A 23,436-nucleotide genomic window follows, 5' to 3' on the forward strand; every position below is an offset into this window, starting at 1 on the left:
ATTCCTCTCCCTCCGGTCTCAGGCGTTTCCATAACTCGCTGACAGACAACAAACACTGGATCAGAGAGAGGAGCCATGAGTCGTATGCTAAAAACTACTCTGTGGTGTTCCCCTTTGATGAGCCGCTGGCCAGCCGAAACATGAGGAAGGACCCTTTCCATCAGGTATGACGAGTGATTTGATCTCCAGTGCAGACGGTTAAACAGGATGTTTCTCGAAGAGTTCAATGAAACAACCCTAATGCACTGTATTTCCTATTTGAGTTAGTCAGACGCCTTTCAACTGTAGTTTGATGAGTCATTTTAAGTTATGCAAGCACAGGTTTAATTCCAAAGAAATCTCTTTTTCTTCTTCTGTACATGTAACAGATATTATGTAATAAACTGTAGAAAGGGAATGAAAAGAACTATGAATGAAAAATTCAGAGTGAATTACAATTCACACTATTTTCATATTTTAGGGAAATAATGTCTAACAGTAACATTGGTAAAAACACAAATGCATAAAATAAGCAAATATAGCCTTTGTTGAGTTATTGTGTGAGGTTGAAGGGTGTTCCTGTTATTTCTTCCATCCTGAATATACAGATAAACATAGTACACAGTGTTTGCATTTTCAATGAGCGACGTTAAAAAATGAATACATATTTTTCCTAGATCTGATAAACGTTAAGCCTAACCTTGGCCTTTATTCAAGCACGGTTAGAAAAGCTTTGGCTTTTACATTCAGTGAAAAAGTGCGAGCAGTGTTGCGAATCTCTGAGGATTTAGAATGACGGACACCTTTTTGGCTTCTTCATAGCTGATGGGAAAACTCTCTGGGCCTGTATTGACAAGGTTTCCTAACATAGATGAAACCAGTTCATCTCTTTAAGTCGCAGGAGCATCTCCACTGCTGTATAACCTTACCTATATTTTTAGAGGTTGTATGACTCACTCCTTTTCTCTTTTACCTGTTTGATTTTTGCTCCTCTGTCCTTCAGCCAGTCATTCCACTCCCTGTCCTGCTTCCCTCTCTGTATCTAGCCTTCACTCATGTTCTTCTCATCTGATATTCTCTCATTTTGGCATTGTCCCGACACAATTCATCCCACTATCCATACTTAGTTTATGTTTCTCCCTCTTTCCTGTGTGAGCGACAAAGAGATGCCGCTGCTTCTTTCCCTCTATTAGCCTCTTTAACCTCAGTGTCTGATTGGCTAATTGAGACGATAATCTGGTGATGGAGCAAATCAGCATATATGAACAATGATGCCGAAAAGCTCAGGCTAAACGGGCTGGAACATCTGTGTGTATGACTGTACAGAGAAGACAATGAATAAAGTACATCTAAGTTGCAAGTAGGAATGTAGAACCGTGTGTGTGTGTGTGTGTGTGTGTGTGTGTGTGTGTGTGTGTGTGTGTGTGTGTGTGTGTGTGTGTGCTTTTATGTCTGTCATTATTTTGCCAAGCTAGAAATATTGACCCTGTCTCTCTCAGTATACGTTAGCTCTGTCACCTTCATGTCTTTTCTTTGTCCGTCTGCTCGTCTCCTCTACTCAAAACCAGATGGCAGTTTAGCTGTTTTAGCAGTGTAACGTATCCCCAGCAGCTACATCTATTAAAGTGATCCCTGCCAACATGACTATAAATGATACACTTAGCTTCAGTGGCCTGGTCCTGGATGTCTTTCAGCTTCCTTTCTCTGCTTAGCCTGACACAAGCTCTTAATAGGCCTCGCCACAATATTTTATGCATTAATGACCCACTTAGCCATGCTTTCCTGTTCCAGACTTCATTTACCTTTTAACTGTTGCAATTTCTACCCCCGCTCACGCATGCAGGCATTCCTTCAGAACAGATTACTGTTACACAAATTGCATTAGCAGTGTTGTCAGTGTATTTTTGTAGCTCATGTATACAGCTTTCTTAGAGCTCATTATATTTAGCTTCCCTGACACCTTTCATACATAATTAAACAGATTTCCCGAAGGGCCTTTTTTACACTGAATGAGCAGTCAAAAGGCATGAAGGGAGGGTAACTTTTTAAATGTTTTTCAGTTTTTTGACTGCGACCTCACAATGCATTTCACTGATGGAAAATGGCTGTGTAGTTTTGATTAATTACAGTCTGATTTTGTCTTTAGATTACAGAAAAACAAGCGAAAACAAATATCCATGTGAAAAAACGACTATAAATACCATTTGTAGTACAAACAATGTAGTTTATCTCTTTATTGTTCTCTTTGGTCCTCTGAAGGTGCTCTCAAGGTGCATTATCAGCAGCTCATCCCTGTTTTCTCCTCTCATTAAAAAATATAAAGAAGGATAAAAGAAAGCAAGTACTGCAAGTCAGATAGTCATTATAATACAAACATGTACAATGTGCAACATTAATGGTGGAATGTCCAATAGTTACAGTATCAAAAATTGGTTTTAAAATTTTTTTATTTTTTAAGTATTTAATACACAATGAGTCAATTCATGAATCCTAGGACACCTGTCTCCAGAGCAACATACCACTGACGTATGATGCGTGTCATAACACCCACACCATATTTTTTTCCATGTGTAAGACCACAGATTGGCGTCATCCTACTGCCATTGGCCATGACAGCTCTCCAGAAATGCACCTGTTTTGTCACATTCGCGCTCCCATATCAGTACATTATGGCACTGTTTGATGCTGTGTGTCCTTAATCTTCATGATAACAAGTGCAATGGTCATTGTAATTATGGCATCAGATTTCATGCTAGCCAGCTACAGTACGGAGCACTGAAAAGACACTGCTCTCAGGTAGCCAGACTGTACCTCGAAGCAGAGCACAGTCCCTGTGAGACTGGGTTGGTTCAACCCTCAGCTGCAAGCCCATTAGAGCCCTGCTAATCACTTGTCGAGGGCCATCACCTAGCAACCAGCCTTCCTGCTGTTGGAGAGCCTCAGATAAATTTACGGGATGGCAGAGCGAAGAAGGGAAAACACTGGAAAAGTCTAATTATTATTTTTTAAATGAGCTTTTGTTCACGATACTGGCTCTTGCTCCTAATCATGACAACATGTATTATGGCTAAGAGGTACTTAAGGGGTTTGATTGGCCAGGGAAGCTGTCCCTGAGCAAGTAATGAGACTGTCTACTTTTAGGAGGCAATACAAGCTTATTTCAGAGCACAAACAGGCCATCTCTGACATTGCTGCTCACATGTTTTCTCCACCTCGGTAGCACTGATGGTAAATATAGCTCAGTGTGGGAAGTTTTGGCAAGAGACAGCTAGCTGCCTGCTAGGAGGAGAGCATAGCAGAACATACCTACCAACTGTGGGCGACTGTCAATTTTAACAAGGAGGATGGTGAGCACTGAAATATCTTATTTCAACACTGTTCAAAAGATCAAGAATTAACAAGCATACTATATTAGCAACAGTTTGGGCTAAAAGAGGGTCTTACTTACACTTATCATCAATTCCTCCTCATTGTGTTATATTGTAATGGGTTTTAAAGCTGCGCTAATATTATCTTTCAAAAAGCTCTGATAAACCCACTGTACACTGCCTGCCTTGCACCAAAGGGTGGACAGAAAGAGCTAGCAACTTGATGGTGAGCTTAAAGAGCCAGGTCATTTTCTTAGTGGGTGGCAGAGATCAAAATGGAGCTAAAAGGAGGCCAGATTCCAAATAAATGCTAATGTTGCTCTGTGTCTGCTTGATGTGTTAAAGGCAACTATTTGGTAGCAAGTTCACAATAACAACTTTATAGGGTGATAATATGTCGGTGTCGTAGTTACAGCTTGTTCTGCTGCCCCCAAGTGGCCACAAGAAATCAATTGGTGTTGCTATAAATATTCAAAAACAGCAACCCAAATGCTCCTGAGCAAGAATTAACGTGTGGTTGCTCTGTCAGTGGATGTTTTCACTTAATGTTCATGTTGCTTAATTAATTAATTCATTTATGATGATACAAATTTGTGAATATGTGCCTTTTAAATAAAATAAAAAGAATACCCATTTGTGCAATTGTGTAAACATTCTCATGTTTGTGTACTTCCTGTACTGATTTAACCTCTGTGTGTGTGTTTGTTTGTTTGTTTGTTGTAGGTGCTGACGGAGCAGGGCTGTGTATTCCAGGAGAGACATGGCTGGGAGAGACCTGGCTGGTTCAACAAAGAAGGGCCTGCTCCTGTGAGACACATTTACACCAAACACACACACACATACTGTGCACAGGCACATTCTCGCAAATGATTTATTTTCATCCACATATTGACAACTGGCATTTGGAAAGACATAAACAATTAAGATGCTAATTTTCTCACAAGGCTAGCTGGATAGAAACTGCTGGAACAGGCTGACTGCCAATAATAGGCGACCCTGACACAGTATCAAGCCCAGTGCTTTATCCTTTCTCTATAGTTGAGAAACAATAATGATTAATTAGCCTCTAACCGTTTGTTTTCCTGTGTTCTTGTAAAGGTTAAAGACTATGATTACTATGGAGCTTATGACATGAAGAAGAATGTGAACTACAAATACAACGAACTGCTGGGGAAAGAGTATACCTTTGACTTCCCTCCACATCACGACGTGGTAAGCGTAAGACACCAAGTGCAGAAGTGTGTCTGACCATGTGTGTGACTGAGTAGAGCAGCGTTCATTAAATTGCATGCAGCTTTCCTCTTTTGTCAGACCACAATGGGCCAAATAATTTAGGGTGAACAGATGAGTATGAACACGCTCTGCGGACTCCCATGAGGCAAGGGAGCACGTGTCCTCATGGGAAATAATGGCCATGGACATGGTGCTCAACACCAGCATCGGACTAAATCAGCAGCTTGGAGGACACACCACAAAAAGAGAATGATCAATGTTGACGTCAAAACCTTGCTATTATTTTTCTCTTCAATTTCACTGCTGTGTTGAATGCTGCCTCCAAGGAGCCGACTCCAAAGATATACAGTCATCTCAGAAATGTCACAGACGGAGAATGTCAGGGTCTGTGTTAATTGGTTGTCTTTGTTGTGATTTCTTTTTTTACTAATTGCAGATTAAGAGTGAGTGCCTGTCATGTAGACACGGTGTGGCCGTGTTTGACATGTCCTACTTTGGAAAGTTCTATCTCACTGGACCAGATGCCAAGAAGGCGGCTGATTGGCTGTTCACTGCTGATGTCAACAAGAAGCCAGGTCAGTCGGACTGCTACATACGCAAACACACGCACATTGCAATTTATAATTGCACTCACGTTACAATGTCGGACTGACTATGGAAACTTGGTGCCACTAGCCTCAAGTAGAGAGGAGGAGCGAGCTGCAGGGGTCTGGTAAGTTCACTTCTTTCCAACTTCACAGCCTCAGATTTATTTTTCCTTTATTTAAAACTTTAAACTTTTTCAGACCCAACAGAGGCTCACTCAAGTGACATCACTTGAGGCAATTTATCAGCCCTCCTGCAGGTCCCTCTGGAGCCACAAAAAACTTCATATACACAGTAGTGCTCCCTAAGTCCTTAAAACAGACTCTGACTGTGTAAAGTCCTCTATAAGCTTGTACAGCTGGTGTACAGGAAATCAGGAAATTCATTTTCTGTAGCCTCTTGATTGATTTCTTGTGCTAACATCTACTTCAACTTTATTATCCGCCATTCTCTGAGATCACCAGCTCTCACTCCAACTGCTGTGTGAAGGTAGCTTCACAAAAAACTTGGCTTTTTCAGCATGATAGATGACGCATCATCCGACCTTGCTCTTTGTCTATTTTTCCTCCTCTCTCTCTTTCTCACTTCCAATTCTTAATATACAGCAGTTACAGGGGCAGTACTTGCTCTGAGAATATTTCATGTCGCAGGAGGCCAACTTATGCTCCGCTGACATATTGAGACACAATTTTCTTTAATACCTGTGACAGATTGAAACTGTATCATCAATTATTCAGTCAAATGAGAGATGACTGAGGGACAGTCACATATTAGCATGTCACTGCAGCCACCAGCTCCTTCGGCCAATGGATGACAGACATGGCATCATTTTATGTCTCTTGTAATTAGACACAGACTTCATTCATTAGTAAATTATTTTGAGGATGTCTTCATAATGAATATCTTTGTTAAGTGATGCTCTCAGCAGTCATTACAGTTTTTAATGGGGTTCATATTTCAGCCGTTTCCTTGGTAACTATTATTCAGAAAGACATGGTTCACGTGTCGTCAGGGCGCGTGTACTCCCTGGAGGCAGAGACTGAATATTGGTTGCCCCTTAAAAACAACAAAGTTGTGGAAGTAGTGTAAGTACACTTGAGGTTATTAAGAATTTATACTTAATCACACATGTGGTGCAGGAAAGCTCACAAAACAGAGAGAAACCAGACTGCTCAAATAGAATCAGTTACAAACAGAAGATTGACCTCAGATTTGGGTTCATTGTTTATTTCCAGATTTCTGTCGACGCAGTTCCAAGAGACTGCGCACTTTAAATTGGCCTACAAATTATGCCGCGAGGATTAATTGTTTATGTGTGTGTTTCAGGCTCCACTGTGTATACCTGCATGCTGAATAAAAGAGGAGGGGCGGAGGCTGACCTGACAGTGAGCAGACTGGAGCCTGGTGCTGCCAACCTGCCCCTGGCACCAGAATCCAATGGTGAGAAACACTGTGTGTGTGTGTGTGTGTGTGTGGGTGGGTAGGTGTGCTGTTTTCATGGTATCTGCTATATTGTTTTATCTGCTGTGCTGTATGTTATCCATTCTTACGTTTGTCATTCTTTCACTGTTTTTAACCTTTTGTGTTTTATTTCCTGTTGGATATATCTGTCATTCTGTTGTACAATGTATCTTATTTTAGATTTATTGTTGTTTTGCTCTGTCCTGTTTATTGTTCTGTCTCCCAGTTTATCTATCAGTACTGCTGTATTTATCATTCTGTTCTTCTACCCAATATTCCTCTGTTCATTCTGTTTCTCTCAACCATTCTTCTCTATTTTCTCGGAGATTTCCGTCAATCATTTACCTACTTTTCTATCTTTTTTCCCATCCGCCGGTTTTTTCATCATTTTCAATTTGCATAAAAAACAGAAAAGCACTGACACAAGAAACACAACAAAATTTGCAACTAAACAGCCAAAATATTGATAAAGAAATAAGAAATTGTTATGTTTGGCTGTGGTGGAAAAGCTGCCATATGAAGAAAATAAGATGAATTTTTTTGTGTGTTTTTTTACATACTAACCTCTGTCCTTATTTGTTTAGTTTTCATTTTTTGTAGCTGTGCTGTGTCTGTTGTTGCCAATTTGTCGTTTTACTTAAACCTTTTCTGCCAGTTGTTCTACTTGTCTGATCTGTTATTGTTTCTGTTGCACTCCCCGTAATCGTTTCTTTCCTCTCCTGCCTTCGCTCCAGGCGATGCGTACTACCTGGCCATCGGAGGTGGTGTTGCAGAACACAACTGGAACCACATTAGAACAGTTCTTCAGGACCAAGGTTTCCGCTGCCAGCTGACAGACCACTCTGAGGACATGGGGATGATCAGCATCCAGGGGCCGAAGAGGTGGGGAAAAGAAAAGATAAAAAGGGAGGGAAGGAGGCTGTGAATGAATGGAGACATTGCCATGATTTATGTGTCCAAGTGAGAAAAGGACAAAAGGAGTGAGTGAGGGCGAAGAGCGGGGGAAGAGGAGAAAAGAAGAAGGTAACTGATTGGTCTAAAGATGGGTTATGATTCACACCCTGGACACAGGAGGTGGGGAAAGTGAAAGGACGAGCTGTTGGATCGATAAGAGGAGAGCAGGTTAAGTGGCTATTCTCCAGACTTGGCCATAGGCATAAGAGGTGCAGGGACAGAGGTGGACTGAAAACAGCAGACAGAAACAGGGAGGTTCAAGATTAATTCTGCACTTTAATGTTGCCATCGGCTGTTCCATGATGCTGTGAACTCTTCTGTTAAATTCAATTTACATCTGCTTTTCATCTTCGCGAGCGATGATGATAAAGATTTCCCAGAGCAATTGTGCTTTCAGTCTCAACGCTTGAGAGGGTTTAAATAGATGCACCTGGCGGGACCTGGAACTGTCATCTAAATCTAATAGGACCCATCCTTTTTTTAAAAACATTCGAAGCATCATGGAAACGAGCAACTTTTACTTCTCAATGGACATATGGTGTGGTTGACTGGCTGCTAGGATCTAAAACCTAGTGGTTCAAATGGACCAGAATTGGGGGAAAAAAAACCTGATCTCTAGTCTGGATCCAGCTCCAAACATGGATTAAACTCACTTCTTTTGTAATGTTTTTTGCTGTAGCTATAGCATTACTATTGCATACTATAACCTCACAGTAGATACTGGTAAAATTCGAGCAGGACCTCTGGTTCTCTCAGCGTTCCACATGATAATAGAGCGTAACTTGATTCATTCAGTTTTCATGATAAAGGTAATCCTATAGAAGCACTTCTCTTCACCTTCACTGTCTGCCATGCTGATTCCCCAGTGTAAACACTGCAGTGACTTTGAAGGACAAAAAGTCAGATACTCTGTTTAGCAAATATATAACATTTGTGTTGGGTCTCAGGAAATTATACGGGACCACCAGGGATTAAGTTGCGACAGCAGTCCGCTATATGAATGCCATCAAAGCACTGGGTTCATGTATGAAAGTAGTATGTAGGTAGCTGCATGTGCCTTTGGAACTGTGGTACAGTAGGACCAGGACTGACACTAAAAATGATTGATTTCTTGATTTATCAATTAATCATATGATCTATAAAATGATGAACAATCTCAAGTTAATGTCCTCAGATGTCTTGACTCAGTTTATTATCACATAAGATACAGAAAAGCAACAAATACTCACAATTTAGCTTGAACTCATGAATGTTTGGTATTTTTGCTTAAAAATGATTTCATTTGATTATGAAACTTTTTGGCCATTAATGTCCGTCTTGGTTGAGTAGTAAATTAATCGATTTGTCAAGCAACAAGTAATAATCATTTCAGCACTCGTCTGGACCTGGTTTGGGTCGAGTAGGGTTTGGTCCTACTGGTGCCAACATTTGGAGAGGGCTAGATGCTTGCCTTGTGAAATGCATCACTACTCTTGGTGGTCTTGTTTAAATCAGAGGCTGTTACTTATATTATATTATATTACTTAACTTCCTTCTTCACATCTTCTTCATTTTTCTCTCATCTCTAGTTTTGTGGTTTTGCGATTCTTGTGATTTTTCTCTGAAAATGTCTGTAACTCTACAATCAAATTATGTGACCTGTCACAGTATTCCATTTTTTCATCCATCAGAACATTCATCCATTGATTTCTTCATCTAGGGATTAGAAACCATGTGTTGCTCAGGTGAAAATGGTATTTCACACTTGGGCATAGGAGGGAAGTCCAAGCCTGTCACTTTCTTCTTGCTTCCCACAGTTTTCCTTTGTTCTTCACTCAGAGGGCGAGCCGGGTCACCTTTATCTCTTCCCGATCTCATTCTCTGAACTCATGATCCATTTTTTTCTTTCCCTCTCACCTCCTCTCCTCCCCACCTCACCGCCCTCCGTCTTTGTTCTTCCCTCTTACCAGCAGCAGGGTTGGGCCACTCTGTTCTCTGTGTGGGCAGCGTCGATTTCTTCTCCTTGAGGCTTTTCTCATCTCTTGTTCTCTTAAGTTTTCTTTTCTCTCAAGTCCTTACGTGTCTGTCGATCTTATCCAGCTCTTTCCTTACTCTCCTCTCCCCACTCCTCCCTTTTTGCTCTGTCACCCCTTCTCAGTTTCCTCTTCACCTTTTTTTTCATGTTTCTATCCCTGTTGCTTTTGTTGCTTACGCCAAACAAGAAATTAGTGCGTCACTAGCAGCGGTAGTCCTCTGTGTGTGTGTGTGTGTGTGTGTGTGTGTGTGTGTGTGTGTGTGTGTGTGTTTCATTCATTATAGATACACACACGCACACAAAAGGATGTTGATTATAGAGCTCATTGAGTTTTCTTGAGCATCCAAAGTGCACTCAGCTTCTGTCTGTGTTTGCGTCTTTGGATGTTTGCTTGTGTGCGTGCGTGCGTGCGTGCGTGTGTGTGTGTGTGTGTGTGTGTGAGAATAATATAAACAAGATTGGCATCCCTCTGCACAGCACTGTAATGATTCTCTGCTCCTCCTGATTGTTTCTGCCTCATATGAGGAACTGCAGAAAATCAGCCCTCCAATGTTTGGGTCTTATGAAGTAAATGGATCTCTTTAAAGCTTGAGGAGAGAGAAAATTACAGTATTTATTGAAATGCATTTCTCTGTGTTTTCCTATCCAGAAATGTGTCATTCAAATTCTGTGGAGAGGGGAGTCACTGAACTTGTAGACTCTCTCACATGCAGCTTGGCAGCTTGTTCCAAAAGGGGAAACTGGTGCTTGCACTGCTTGCTATATTATGAACCTTATTTATAATATATGAAATTATGTGATATCCTGTAAGAGAGCCGTGTGTGTATATGTGTGTATCTGTGTATGTCCATCCTCTGATCCACAACTGAGAGCACATTTAAGTGGCAAGTCAGAGAAACAAATTGATGGTTGCAAGACCCCTTTAGCAAACACACACACACACACACACACACACACACACAGAGCCATTCACTGATTATATGTAGCTAATTGGCCTTGCTCTTGGCCTCTGGAGTTCAGTGAACAAAACCTTGCTTGAGGGAGGACAGAAACTGGAGGACATCCTGAAGAGAATATCTGCCTGTGCATCATCCCCATATGCATGCCTGCACACGTGCATACATGCAAGAAATATTTTATTCACATATAGGAACATACCCGCATACACACATTTCTGCATCCAACTGCAGCCACATCAATTGCTTTTTAGATAAAAAAAAAAAAAAAAAAGGACACCCACACAGATGCACACACAAACGTAACCTGAACCCTTCCCCAAATATACTCAACCCTGGCTCCCTGCCACACTGCTGCAAAAATATCTCTCACGTATTGTATTCTCTACCTGCCCACTCACAAACATACAAGTAGCAAAGTAAGCTAAACTTAGTTCTTTTTTTTTTTTCTGTTGACTCATCTTTATATAATATTGATTTTAGAGTGTGTGAGAGCATGTGTGTGTTTGTGGGAGGAGAGATGGTCCATTTTTACAGCAAATATAACAAGTTCTGCTGAAGTTTTGTTGTAATTTTTCCTTTAAATACTTCAGATTTAGATTAAAAAAGAAAAAAAAAAAACTATTTTCTTTACACACCAGTTCCATAAGTGCAAGTGTAAAAAATGTATTGACCGATTTTAAATAACTGGCACAGTTTCTGTGTTTTCTCTCTCTGTGCAGTCGAGAGGTTCTGCAGGAGGTGTTGGACACAGACCTGAGCAACGAAGCTTTCCCTTTCTCTAGCCACAAAGTTGTCAATGCAGCAGGACATCAGGTAAGAACACACACACACACACACACACACACACACTCACACTTGCTTGGTGCAACTAATTTCTACAGTAATTGGATGGGGTACGTTTGTCAGCTTCAAAATAACCCTGTCAGTGCTTGCTAAATAAAAAAAATTAAATTAATTAAGAAATATTTCTATGCAAATCACACGCGGTTGAGTGAAACTGGTTTATTATTTCAAAGGTTCAGTCAACAGAGATCATAGACTGCGTGTGTGGGACAGATGGCATGTCTCAAGGCATCGTTGTGACTTAGATGTCAAGTTTGTCCACATTTTTTCTGTCTCTCTACCTCTTTCCGCCTTCTACCCCTCTCCATTTCTTCCTCTGAGGTCCAGCAACTCAAAACTCGACAACAAAGTTTATTGTGCTGCTGTTTGCAAGCATTGGGGAAATCATATATTTATACACTTACAATAACACTAACAATAATGCTGCAAGGTTGTGTAGCCTCGGCTTCTCGACTTGACCTCTACAGCGTCTCTGACCTCGGATCAAAGAGCATGTAGTACGGCAGCACATGCAGCAACACATGTGTCCACACACACTCGACTCGCTCTGTTTTAGTTGCTCTTGCATGAATTATGCAACGCTCCAGTGATTGCAGTCAGCGTCTTCTCGCAGCTCTGCGGTAGTGTTTGTGCGTGCATGTGCGCGTGCGAATTGCTTGTGCTGTGTTCCAGCTGGTTGCTGGCCTTGTCTGGGTGACATTTTAATGGCTGCACTGCTGCGAGAACAGAGCTCTCTCTCTGCCCTCTGCTCCCCTCAAAGCTCATTAGACTCCCCCCCCCCCCCCCCCCCCCCCCCTCTCTCTCTCTTGCCAGTTTAAGCAAGTGTGCTGGCCTGCTTGCTAGATCCTGTGATTCCATGTTTATATGCATTTTTGTGCTTGTGTCTGTGCTGTGTGTTTTCTGTGTTTGATGTTTGCCTGCTAAATCTGTGAGTGACGGCGTGCATGAGGCGTCCGTGTGTTTCTGTGTGTTCAAGTTTGTCACCTGTGTATCCGGTGGAGTGTGTGTTGTGAACAAGCGCAGGCTTACATGTACTGTCCTCCCCAGAGTTTCATGGTGTACATATGGGGCTCAGGGTGATCCCTGGCTGGCCAGATGGCCTGGCTGTCACAGCACCCCACTGGGGAAACTGTTGGAAAGAGTTTTTTTTTTTTCCTCCTCATTTTTCACTCCCTTCCACATCCTCACTTTCCTTTTCCTCTTCTCCTTAGTTTCCCCTCATCTTTCACGTATATGTTTGCATCCTACCCATTCTGGTGCTTTTCAACCTGTTATTCTCATTCTATTGTGACTATATAACAGCCTGACTGATACAGGAAAACTTTACATTCAACAGAAATAATCTCAAACCCTAATCTTTGGTTTTTATAATTAAAAAGAGGCCATCCTTGTAGCTGTTGCTGCATACTGCATGACATGGCGAATCCTCCTCTTGCCGTCACGCTGGCTGACTTCTCTGCCATATTAATGTGTATATGCCGGTTGTGAGTGAAGCAGTGGAATGCTATAGCTTGTTGTATGCATGCTAGGAAAAAAAACCCAATAAGGTAGTTTGTGTCTTGCAAAAAATAAAAAGACAACATATGCTTTGTGTACCTGTCTTTTCATCCATTCCCACTATAGGATAGAGAGAGGCTGTGGTTGTGGGTAATTATTCTATAGCTGCTCGGCAGTTCGCTACAGGGGTTTCCAGGGGGCTGCTTTCTGTGTTTAGTTTCTTGTAGAAAGACGAGTTTTTGAGATGCATGTCTCAGTCCTTCTCTACCTCTTTTCTCGTCCTGTTTTTCTGTTCTATTTTCTCTATCGCCTCACCTCCCTCCTTCCTCTCCTTCCATCATTTTCACCTCTCACCTCCAGAAGCGTTTTTGTAATCTCTTTCAGGACTGAAAGCACTTTGGACATAACATTCTTTTCTAAAAAAAAAAAAAAAAGGAGATTACGGTCTCCCTGTCTCCTCCATTGTGCACCGTATCTTATCCTTGCATCTATTCTATTTTCATTATTCTCTGCCCCTTTCTGGCTGTTTGCTTCTCTCCTTTCCTCAGCAGCAGCAGCAGCATGTGGAAAAATGCATGACAAGTAAATCTGGTCCTTGAAAATGAAGAGTGTGTGTTTGTGTGTGTGTGTGCACACAAGCAGAGGCTTGGTAGCTTGGTCATCTGCATGCCCTCCCTACGTCCTCTAAGCCTCCTCTCTACCCTCCTCTCGTCCAGGTGCGAGCTATGCGTCTGTCATTTGTCGGAGAGCTCGGCTGGGAGCTGCATATTCCAAAAGACTCTTGCCTTCCGGTCTACCATGCCGTCATGGCTGCTGGGGCAAAACACGGCATCATCAACTCAGGCTACAGGGCCATCGACTCGCTCAGCATAGAGAAAGGTAACTTTCAATAAGAGGTTACAACACTCCATCATCCAAATCCATCTCAAGGTTACAGATTAACTTAAATGTAGCCAGTGAATGAAACAAATGAACCTGGTTGGACAGTGATATTAATGCAAGATTATCCCACGTTTTTGCTCACATCTCCATGTTCAGTGATTTTTGCTCTTTATCTCCTCCTCTCTTTATCAGGGTACAGACACTGGCACGCTGACCTTCGCCCAGATGACACACCCTTGGAGTCGGGGCTAGCCTTCACCTGCAAACTCAAGAGTTCGATCCCGTTCCAGGGCCGTGATAGGCTGGAGAAACAGAAGGAGGAGGGTCTGAGGAGGCGCATCGTCTGCTTCACCATTGACGAGTCAGTAAAAGCGTCTGTCGTGAGATTATATGTTGGCCAGAAAGATATCAGTGAAGTGAACCAAATCGTTTTTAAGACAACAGAAAATTCAAACATTGTAGGAAATTTCAGAAGACTCAGAAAACAAAACGTAAGAAGGCTTCCAATGGTGAGGCCACTTTTTCCACAAATGGATTCCTACCTATAACTGAGAACAGAAGCTTTAATATTAATGCATCTGCTAAATGTTCAGTGAATAATGTAAAACTGATTTAAAAAGGACCATGTTTATGGTTTCAATACCTGAGCCGCAGATGTACTGGGTAACCGGATGGAGAAGCAGTTTAATGGAACATTACTAAATCTCCCTACTGTGATTTTTCTTTTCAGACATTTTACATGCAAATTTTTTTAAATAGCAAATACAAACCGAAACTTCAGGAACATTTGTCGTTTTCTGTTCTGATTTTTGTACGTATAAAACATTAATGATATTTCACCATTTCATCGCTGTCCAGTGAAAATCTAACTAAATCAAAAATCTTAGTTTGGTGATTATTAATATTTAATAGTCAGCTGGAGGATTACCTCCTCTAATGGAGGAATCGCATTTTGAAGATGCAGGTTTACTCGACAACAAGCAATTTGCTATCGTGAAAACATTGCTTTCTTTATGTGAAGGAAATGTCATTAATGTTGTTCATCCGCTGTACGAGCCTGAGGGTCCTGATCACTGTGAATGTGTGTGGTTGTGTTTTATATATTTATAGAGTGTGTGCAGGAGAAAGGTGACGGTGTTGTAGTGTAGTCTAACATCAGATTAAACTTGGAGTAAATTAGTTCATTTTGTGAGTGTGTGAATGAAACGGGGCACATATGGTGTGTGTTTGAATGCAATTAGATTGTCATTTCTCTCTCTCTCTCTCTCTCTCTCTCTCTGTCTCTCTCTCTCTCTCTCTCTCTCTCTCTCTCTCTCTCTCTTAAAGGAAAGTACCCATGTTCGGTCTGGAGGCCATTTTCCGCAACGGAGTACCTGTCGGTCACCTGCGGCGTTCCGACTATGGCTTCTTTATTGACAAAACTATTGGTTATGGATATATCCGCAACCCTGATGGAGGCGTGGTAATGTTCACTTTTGATTTCTGTTGTTTGTCATTCGGTCTCACACTCACCCTCAGTTTTCCTTAATCAAGAACATGTTTCACCAGCAGGGTTCAAGTATGTGCTGCTAGGTGCATCAGTCAGTCATCAGTGTTTTTGTGTGTTGCTCTCCTGATGATGATGATTATGATGATGATGATGATGATGATGATGATGATGATGATGATGATAATAATACAGATGCACACACCATAACAGACTCTGTGTTTCCTGAAAACAAGTGTCTAAACTGTATTGCTGGTCTATGGTTCATGACCAAATAATGATTTGGGCAGACAGTGAATGAGGTAAATTCATTTAGATCAGTCAGAGCCTCTCAAGCTTCCATGATGTGACGTATTTCCAAGTGAGGTGGAATATGTGCATGGATCGCTCCAAAGGGAGAGCTGCTAATCAAATACTGTGTGATACGGAGCTGTGGATTACTGCTTAGCCTCCATCCACACCTCCCTCACCTGCATTGTTAGATCAGGATGAAATGAAATGAATGAATTAGACCTAAAACACTTTGGAAATGTAAAGAAAGTTTTTGACAACGGGCATCCAAACACTTAACCTCTAACTTAATGTGGCTCTGCTTGCTACTGCAACCCACAAGCTAACAATCGCATGTAGGTTATTATGATGGGCAGATTAGTTAGTCACCACATTTGATTGGATACATTTATGTATAACGCCCCCAAGTTTTTTTTATTTTAAATATATTTGCCTTGTACTAAGAGATAACAGAGGAGTTAGCACAGGGACACAGGATTAGAACTTGGAAAGTGTATTTTTAATTCACTGGCTTTTCACTTTGATGACTTAATCTAAAGCAGGGCTTCCCAAAGTGGGGGCCGCTGTGATTTGAGCCCCAGGTAATAATCGAATAAAAAGTAAACGAGCATTTAATTTGTTTTTAGAAAGTTAATGAACACCAGTGCACAGTGTGAACTGCATTATCCATAACAAGTAAGACTGTGCTGTGCAAAGCAGGGGACGCCTTCTTCTTGCAGGATGTCACATTTTAAGTAATTGTAGTAACAGTAGAGGCTGTTCATGATATTCTAATGGATTTTCTTTTGGTTAAAATGAATAGGCACGCTGACATTTCATCATGTTGGGATTTATATATCGAATGAACTTTAGAAACCCAATATCAATGTGTTTCTCACAAGATGACAGTGACAGTAGCAGCCTCCTGCAGGGTTTCCATTAAAAACAGGCATACAGCCAGATTCAAGTAAATCTGGATCTTAGCTGGACTTTGGTCTTACATCACTGCAGTGTATAAAAAGGGTGTCAATGTCCTTGCTGGCGTGCCTTTGCTGTCATGTCATAAGGCTGTAGATGTTTTAAGGTGGAATGACAGCAGCTTTGTTCCTGAATAAGGTTGTCAGTTGGATAGAGTCTTTGACTACAGTGCTGTTCCCTTTAAAGCCTTCAACATGGAAATAGTAAAAACTAAATGTTGATGAAGTGATGAAAGAGAGAGGTGTGTGTGTGTGTGTGTGTGTGTGTGTGTGTGTGTGTATGTATGTGTGTGTGTGTGTGAAAGACAGACAGTCCAGTGGGAGAGCTGCGGGAGGGAAAAGGGAGTCAGTCAGTGAAAATTAGCTCCCTGCGTTACGAGGGAGCTGATGTTGACTCATGAGTGAATAAATTGCTTTCAGTGTTTTATAACTGCTGAGTTCTCTGACTTCTCCGTATAATATGAACGCAGTGAAATTGTCTGTTCTTGATTGCTGTGCCAGTTGGGAACACAAAAGAGCATGTGGATTAAAGGGTCATCTCGTTTTCTCTCCGTTTTAATTACCAACCTTCTCCTCATCTAACAAAATTCAAATTCCCTCCTCTCAGCTTTTCTTTTTTATCTCCCTCTGTTTTGTTTTGTTTTTTTCTTGCCTTTTTATTTATTTTAACCTCTTCTCTCTCTCCCTTTCCTTATCAGGTGAGTGCTGATTTCATAAAGAGCGGCGAGTTTACCCTGGAGAGGATGGGAGTGACGTACAAGGCCAAGGCCCACCTCAAATCTCCATTTGATCCTGAGAATAAAAGAGTCAAGGGCATCTATGCTTGAGAAGGACCACAAATGTAAAAACTAAAGCAAGCACACTCTGGTTGGAGAATGAGAGAGAGAGGTGCAACTGATTTTTTTTTTTTTTTTTTTTTTTTTTTTTCTCTACATGCAGGTGCATCTGGTTTAGTCTTTACCTCTCTGTCAAATACTAGGTATCTCAAATGTTGGTAATTTAATTTCGATTATATCTGTGATTTAATAGAACTGAAGTGGATGTGATGGTGCATATGCTCATTGTAAAATTTAGCCTTTTATGCATGGTCTAAAATCTATATCAAGATTTCAAAGAGGTGCTGAAAATGATTTGTTTTTGTTGTGCTTCAAGGTCTCGGCTCCACATTTTTATGCCCGCCCTGGATTTTGAGAGTAACTGTGTTCTCTTGTGAATGCTCGAGTGTGAGTGGTATTAGTATGAAGACAAATTCAAGAAGTAAATCTCTCTTACTATTTCCAGTAATCAAACAAGTCTTAATGAAGAGCTAGCAGCTTGTATAACAGTGATTCACGACCATGGTTCTAGGTGTGCTGGTAATATTTTAAATGCAGATCAGACAGCTGTTGCCCCTGTAACTAAAGCACTGCTAACAGCGCTGAAAGTTACCATTACAGGTGCATGTGTGTTTTTACTCAAAGACAATTCCATAAATTCTCAATTAGTGGCCAGGGCCTCTGTGTAGAAACAGGCTGTTAATAGACTCAGGTCGTTAATTCTTATCTTGTCCTTCAAGCGCGGTATAGTTTATAATAATGTAGTGCTGTAATATTTCATTTCTTATTTATCCTATGAGGCCATACAGTGCTGTATTGGGGAACACAAGTATTCTCAAACTACACAGCCGCCCCACAGGCAGTTAGAGTCAGATTACAGTGACTGATGTTTGTGCTGATAATAATGACTAAACAGAGTTTTACTTGCTCATGTCGTATCTAAATCTGAGGCAGACAGCCTGAGTGTTTATCAGAGTTGGAGGGAAAGCAAGAAAGAAACACCCCGAGGCACAGTGTAGCAGCCGGGGACAAAACAGTGCTGAAGAAGAGTGACAGAAAAAGACAGTTATCAGAAAGCTGCTGTTAACAGATACAACCCCCCTGTTTTCCTGATCCGTCCCCGTATCGCTCTGCTCTGCAGTTTTAATCTGCTGTTGCCGCTGTTTGCAAACTCAATGCTCTTAGTTTTGCTTCGTGTTTTTTTTTTTTTTCTTTGTTTGTTTTTTAACCGATACATTGTTCTTTAATGAGGCTATCTGCTTACAGTTTGTATGCTTAAGAGCTCCCATTTGTCTTGTGTTGTTAAATCAAAGTCAACATTTTGTGCATCTGCTTCACAGTAAAGCAGTTCAGGGGGCATTATCGCCTCTCTTTGTTTTCTACGAGTAACTGTGAAGTTACTGCAGGAAGTGCATTGAAAACAGCCCAAGCCTCATTAATGAATAATTTCAAAACATGAACTTAGGGGCGTCGTGTAGCGTAGTGGTCTAAGCAGGCGCCCCATGTGTAGAGGCTACAGTCCTCGCTGCAGTTGGCCCCGGTTCGAATCCCGCATCGGACGGCCTTTCGCTGCATGTCATTCCCCTCTCTGCTTTCCTGTCTCTCTCCACTATACTATCAAATAAAGGCATAAAAAGCCCAAAAAATATACTTTTAAAAAAAAAACAAAAACATGAACTTAGTGCTGTGGAGTAGCGAGTGATATAGTAGGGCTGTACTGTAGGACTTGCGTAATAATACTGTGGAAAATCTCAAATATGAATTGTGCAGAGTGTCTTTATATTTGGACTTTATTGTGCCTTTTAAGGTATACTGTGTGTGGGTGCGTGTGTGTGTAAATATACATAAAAACTGCTAACAGGTTTGCTAGCTAGGAAGCACGTGGTTTGTGTCGATATTTCTGGGGCTGAAATAAGGAAAAAGTGCGACAGCAAATAGAGAAATCACTAGTTTAATAACTTGATAACCGATTAATGCCTTAAAGGCAGGTGCTGGTGGTGCAGTAATTAAAGATGTTTTGTTAATTCTTTGTGTTTATAAGTCAACTAAAAAAAATGTAGTTTCTGTTTAATGACACATAACATATAATTTGATTATGGATTATATTTTCCACCTATGTTTACATCCACTTGCATGAGCGCGGTTTAGGCCGAACCAAAAACCAAAGCTCATTTCACACACTATGTGACCAGCAGCCAAAACAAAGTAAAGGAGTAAAGGAGGGCATTCGCGTGCATAACCACTACTTGCCTCTCAGATGTGTGTTGCTGCACGTTCAACACAAAATGTTTACTAATGCGGAATGATTCATTGATTCTGCCCAGAAGGCCATTAATCATTGAAATTGTTGTTCTCAGGAGTAGCTTAGGTTAATAACAAGATTTATATGGGAAATGTGAAACAGGCTGATAAACACTATCACTACTGGTCCTCTACCACAATGAGCCCAGAGGTTTTTCCTAATACAGTTTATATAACTTCTCATCTTCCCAGAGTGTGATGTGAATATTGCAAAAAATTAATGCTTTGGTGACAATAAAAGCAGGTGAAGTGCCAAAAATTATTAATTTCTCATTGATGAGCTTTTAAATATGGTCCTTTTTTTAAAAAAAAATTGTGCATCCTTGTTATTGTTGTCTAATGTTTTTTCAAACAACAGGAATGATCAGTCAGAGGGAGGATGTAATGACCAGTCAAATCATACATTTAATGTTAAGCTAGATTCATTTATTCTGTCCAAAGTGATTCATGTATTAATAAAAGCCTTTTTAACTGCCAAAATTTTGTGACATTTATTATTTAACACAAAAAAATGATGCAAGGACACACAGCGGTATGTAGCCAAAGAGAGTGTAGATTACAGTGGTCAATTACTCTAATAAAAGTTATGAATTAAAATGAGTTTTTTATATATATATATGTCTATGAATACAACCCAAGTCATTCATTAGTGTTTATTACAGACTACAATTATTCACCAAATAACATAATAATCACATTTTAATAATGGTTTAGTCATTATCAACAGAATCGTGGGGAATAAAAAAGAACACAATAAATATGAAGGAGTTGTAAAACAATAATCATTTACTTTTCAAGTAATGCAACAGATGTTAATGGCCAACAGCAAGGCTTCACAACACTTTTGTCCATAGCACCAATTTGCTTTTTGCACTTATTTTTGTTTGTTGCATGCCTGTCCCAAATCTTTGCATTGACACTTGACATGTGATTATGACTTTTCATTAACTTGTGTCTGCTATTAATAACACAGACAGTGGGATGTTTATACACACATATAATTACAGCAGACGTCAAAAAACAAGATGTCATCTGTCCCCGAACATATAGATGAAACCATGAAATTCTGCCAAGTCACAGGAGCTTCTTTAACTTGCCCCAGGTTAGGTGCTGCCAGGCCTCAGACTGGGGGTGTAAGGGGTTGGCTGGTGGGTGCAGCTCCTCCCTCACAGGGGTAGCGAGGCTTTTCAAGCACGGTGGTCACCACTGGTACAGGCTGATTGTCCCACTCTCCCTGGAGAAACAAATGTATATGATGTTTTAGACATGTGATGTGTTGTTGTTGGGTCCTAAAAATTTCAAAGAATGACAAAAACAGGTGCTGCCCTTGATATCTAGACAGCACATTTTATTGAGGTAATTACATAGTTGTCACTGAACAATGGATCAAACATTGTGCATCTTCAAAAAATACACTCAAGGACACTTTTTCTGTGGTCTTCTTTTTTTTAATGGTTTTGTCAGTAAATCACTTATTCCATCACACAGTTACAATGACAACAGAATGCAAGCTTGCTTACATTGTGTAGCTTTATTTATGTTCCACTAAACTTTTATTGTAGTGACCTATTGTGTATTCTTTTCTGATTGGTGGCGGTGGTGATGCAGATTATCTGCTCATTCAGTGAAAGTGAAAACAGGTCTGCATCATCAGGTCCTGGAGTGACAAGACAGTCAAGTGAGGGAGGGAAAGTCAACTTTGTGTACTTGTGTGTGTGTGTGTGTGTGTGTGTGTGTGTGTGTCTGTGTGCTCATAGCTAAATTTAAATGTCATCACTACCTAAGAAATCTCATATTGTTGCTTTATTTGTTATTGCATATTCTTTGTGCCTCTCTAGGTCACCCTGTACTTACCTGAGCAGATGGTGGGCTCCAGTTAGATGAGGCTATGGAACTAAAATGCCATCACCTCTCTGTAGTGGGAGAGTAGGTGGCTGCCTGCTGTGAGGCTGTGGCTTCCAGTTGTTGAATTCAGCTTTAAGAAGTCTTGGTTGAACTTCACAATTTGTTTTGCCTCTTACCTTTGTTGCTTAAACTTCACTTTTTTTGTCTGTCTACAGTTTCTGCATTGCTCATCATCCCTTGCAAAGTTTTCAAGTGCCAAACTAACTACAGCACTTTATGTGGAGTATTGGAGCAACAAATACTAAAAACTGTGAGAACAGTTACAAGCTGGACTGCTGCATTACTTTGAGTATATTTCACGCATGATGGATTCCCTCAAAATATCTTGAAAACAGTTGTCTTTAAAATGCCCTCCAGTGGTGGCACCATTAATGGTACACATTTCAGTTTATTTAAAGGCCACCCACTGATGTTGAGCTTAAAGGCCTTGAAAACCTATTTTCTCAATCAGCTTCTTAGTAAAAATGATAGGGTCTTATCTGTTCTTTTTTCACTGGTTTGGTCATTTAGAAAAAAGGTGATGATCACATTATTCTGTAAACGAATCTGGATTTAGCATTATTTAATTAAAATGTGATGACAGCTGCTGGAGTGTTTGCTCATGTTGCTAGTTCGCTGTGAATCTAAATGTTTTTTTTTAAGTGTTACAGTCTTAACAAATAATAGCTGACAATGTTTTTTTCCCCCACAAACTTTACAGGACTTGTTTGTAAGTTTTCCTATCGCTACAGAGGCAACATTAGCATTAACAGCTGTTTACTTACCAGTCTAGAAGAAACGTTACAAGTTCAGCGTCAAACTTTATTCCTTTACTCACCAAGAGCTGTGTCCAGCATTGGAAAGCAACCCTCTTGTTTTGCTTCTATTTCTGTCACTTTCTTCTACTGAAGTTAGCATGCTAACCAGCTAGCTCCGACCTGGTCGGACTGTCTCATCCCTTTCTGATACTGAGTGACTGTAGCATCAGTGTCATTCAACTACAGGGCATATTATAACTCTTGTCTTGTGAACACTGGGATCTATGTAACGTAGCTGTATTTGTCCTTAGTGTATGTACTTGCATGTACAACTGATGTTACACGTCAAGGAGAAGCTTTTTTCTGTCAAAAATCTTGATCAAGGCCTATACATAGTTTGGAACTGTATTTAATTAATACGCTCTGATCCAAGCATCCTGTGTATGTGTATGTATGTGTGTGTGTGTGTGTTTGTGTTTGTATTACAAGTTAAAAAGATGTCTGTTCAGCTTGTCTGACTCCTGTCCAACTGATGTCCGCTTTTGAACTGGTTTAATTGGTGGCTTGGCAGTCCATTGTAGTGTGAGAGAGTGTGTGTGTGTGTGTCTGTGTGTGCGTGCGTGTGCGTGTGTGTGTGTGTGTGATTTAGGACTTACAGGAAAGAGGCGTGCACTCGACTGGTTGCAGTGCATGGAGATGGGGGCTGTGTTATACAGGGAGTCCAGCACTTCTCCAGTGAACATGTCCCACTGTAACTGAGAATACTGCTCCGTCACACTAACCTCACCGCACACACACTGATCATTTCCCTGGAACCTGGAGGGAGGATGGGATGGAGTGAGGAGAGGGAGGTTGAAGGAAAGTCGATAAAAGAGAGGAGGCAGAGTGAGATTGAGAAAGGAGGAAGAGATTGGAAAAAAGAAAGAGCAAAGCAAGAAATGGCGTTAGGACGACACAGTTTTCCCTTTAATAGGACAAAGCATCTGGTTCTTGAGATTAAAAGAAAATCACCACTTTGGTCCTTGGGAGCGGAGGATAGAGGGGGGAGGGATGAATGTGGAAAAGAAAAATTGCTTAGTCACACGGGAGATGGAGAGGAAGATGCTAAATGAACAAGAGAAAATGAAGGACAAGAGGAACAAGTAAATGATTTTAGAGAGAGGCGGGGGT

At 40.8% G+C, this 23,436-nt stretch overlaps 2 protein-coding genes across 4 annotated transcripts in view; one reads left to right on the forward strand and one right to left on the reverse strand.

Annotated features, from left to right (window-relative positions):
* Positions 1-20,104, forward strand: part of sardh (sarcosine dehydrogenase) — a 40,811-nt gene extending 20,707 nt beyond the window's left edge. For all 3 annotated transcript variants that reach the window (XM_023421282.2, XM_087177973.1, XM_087177974.1), the window contains 11 exons: positions 23-164; positions 4,071-4,154; positions 4,446-4,559; positions 5,017-5,155; positions 6,492-6,605; positions 7,361-7,508; positions 11,273-11,366; positions 13,610-13,772; positions 13,968-14,136; positions 15,102-15,237; positions 17,207-20,104. In XM_023421282.2, coding sequence (XP_023277050.1) covers positions 23-164; positions 4,071-4,154; positions 4,446-4,559; positions 5,017-5,155; positions 6,492-6,605; positions 7,361-7,508; positions 11,273-11,366; positions 13,610-13,772; positions 13,968-14,136; positions 15,102-15,237; positions 17,207-17,335 — 1,432 coding nt within the window. In that variant the 3' untranslated portion in view covers positions 17,336-20,104. The remainder of the gene's footprint in view (positions 1-22; positions 165-4,070; positions 4,155-4,445; positions 4,560-5,016; positions 5,156-6,491; positions 6,606-7,360; positions 7,509-11,272; positions 11,367-13,609; positions 13,773-13,967; positions 14,137-15,101; positions 15,238-17,206) is intronic.
* Positions 20,105-20,744: 640 nt separating this feature from the next.
* Positions 20,745-23,436, reverse strand: part of dbh (dopamine beta-hydroxylase (dopamine beta-monooxygenase)) — a 16,987-nt gene continuing 14,295 nt past the window's right edge. Inside the window, exons 11-12 of the mRNA XM_023421283.2 lie at positions 22,923-23,082; positions 20,745-20,858 (exon numbers count right to left, since the gene is read on the reverse strand). Coding sequence (XP_023277051.1) covers positions 20,745-20,858; positions 22,923-23,082 — 274 coding nt within the window. The remainder of the gene's footprint in view (positions 20,859-22,922; positions 23,083-23,436) is intronic.

Source organism: Seriola lalandi, unplaced genomic scaffold (assembly GCF_002814215.2).
Source record: "Seriola lalandi dorsalis isolate HSWRI2012SDOR001 ecotype SW California unplaced genomic scaffold, Sedor1 jcf7180002054671, whole genome shotgun sequence".
NCBI classification, from domain to species: Eukaryota; Metazoa; Chordata; class Actinopteri; order Carangiformes; family Carangidae; genus Seriola; species Seriola lalandi.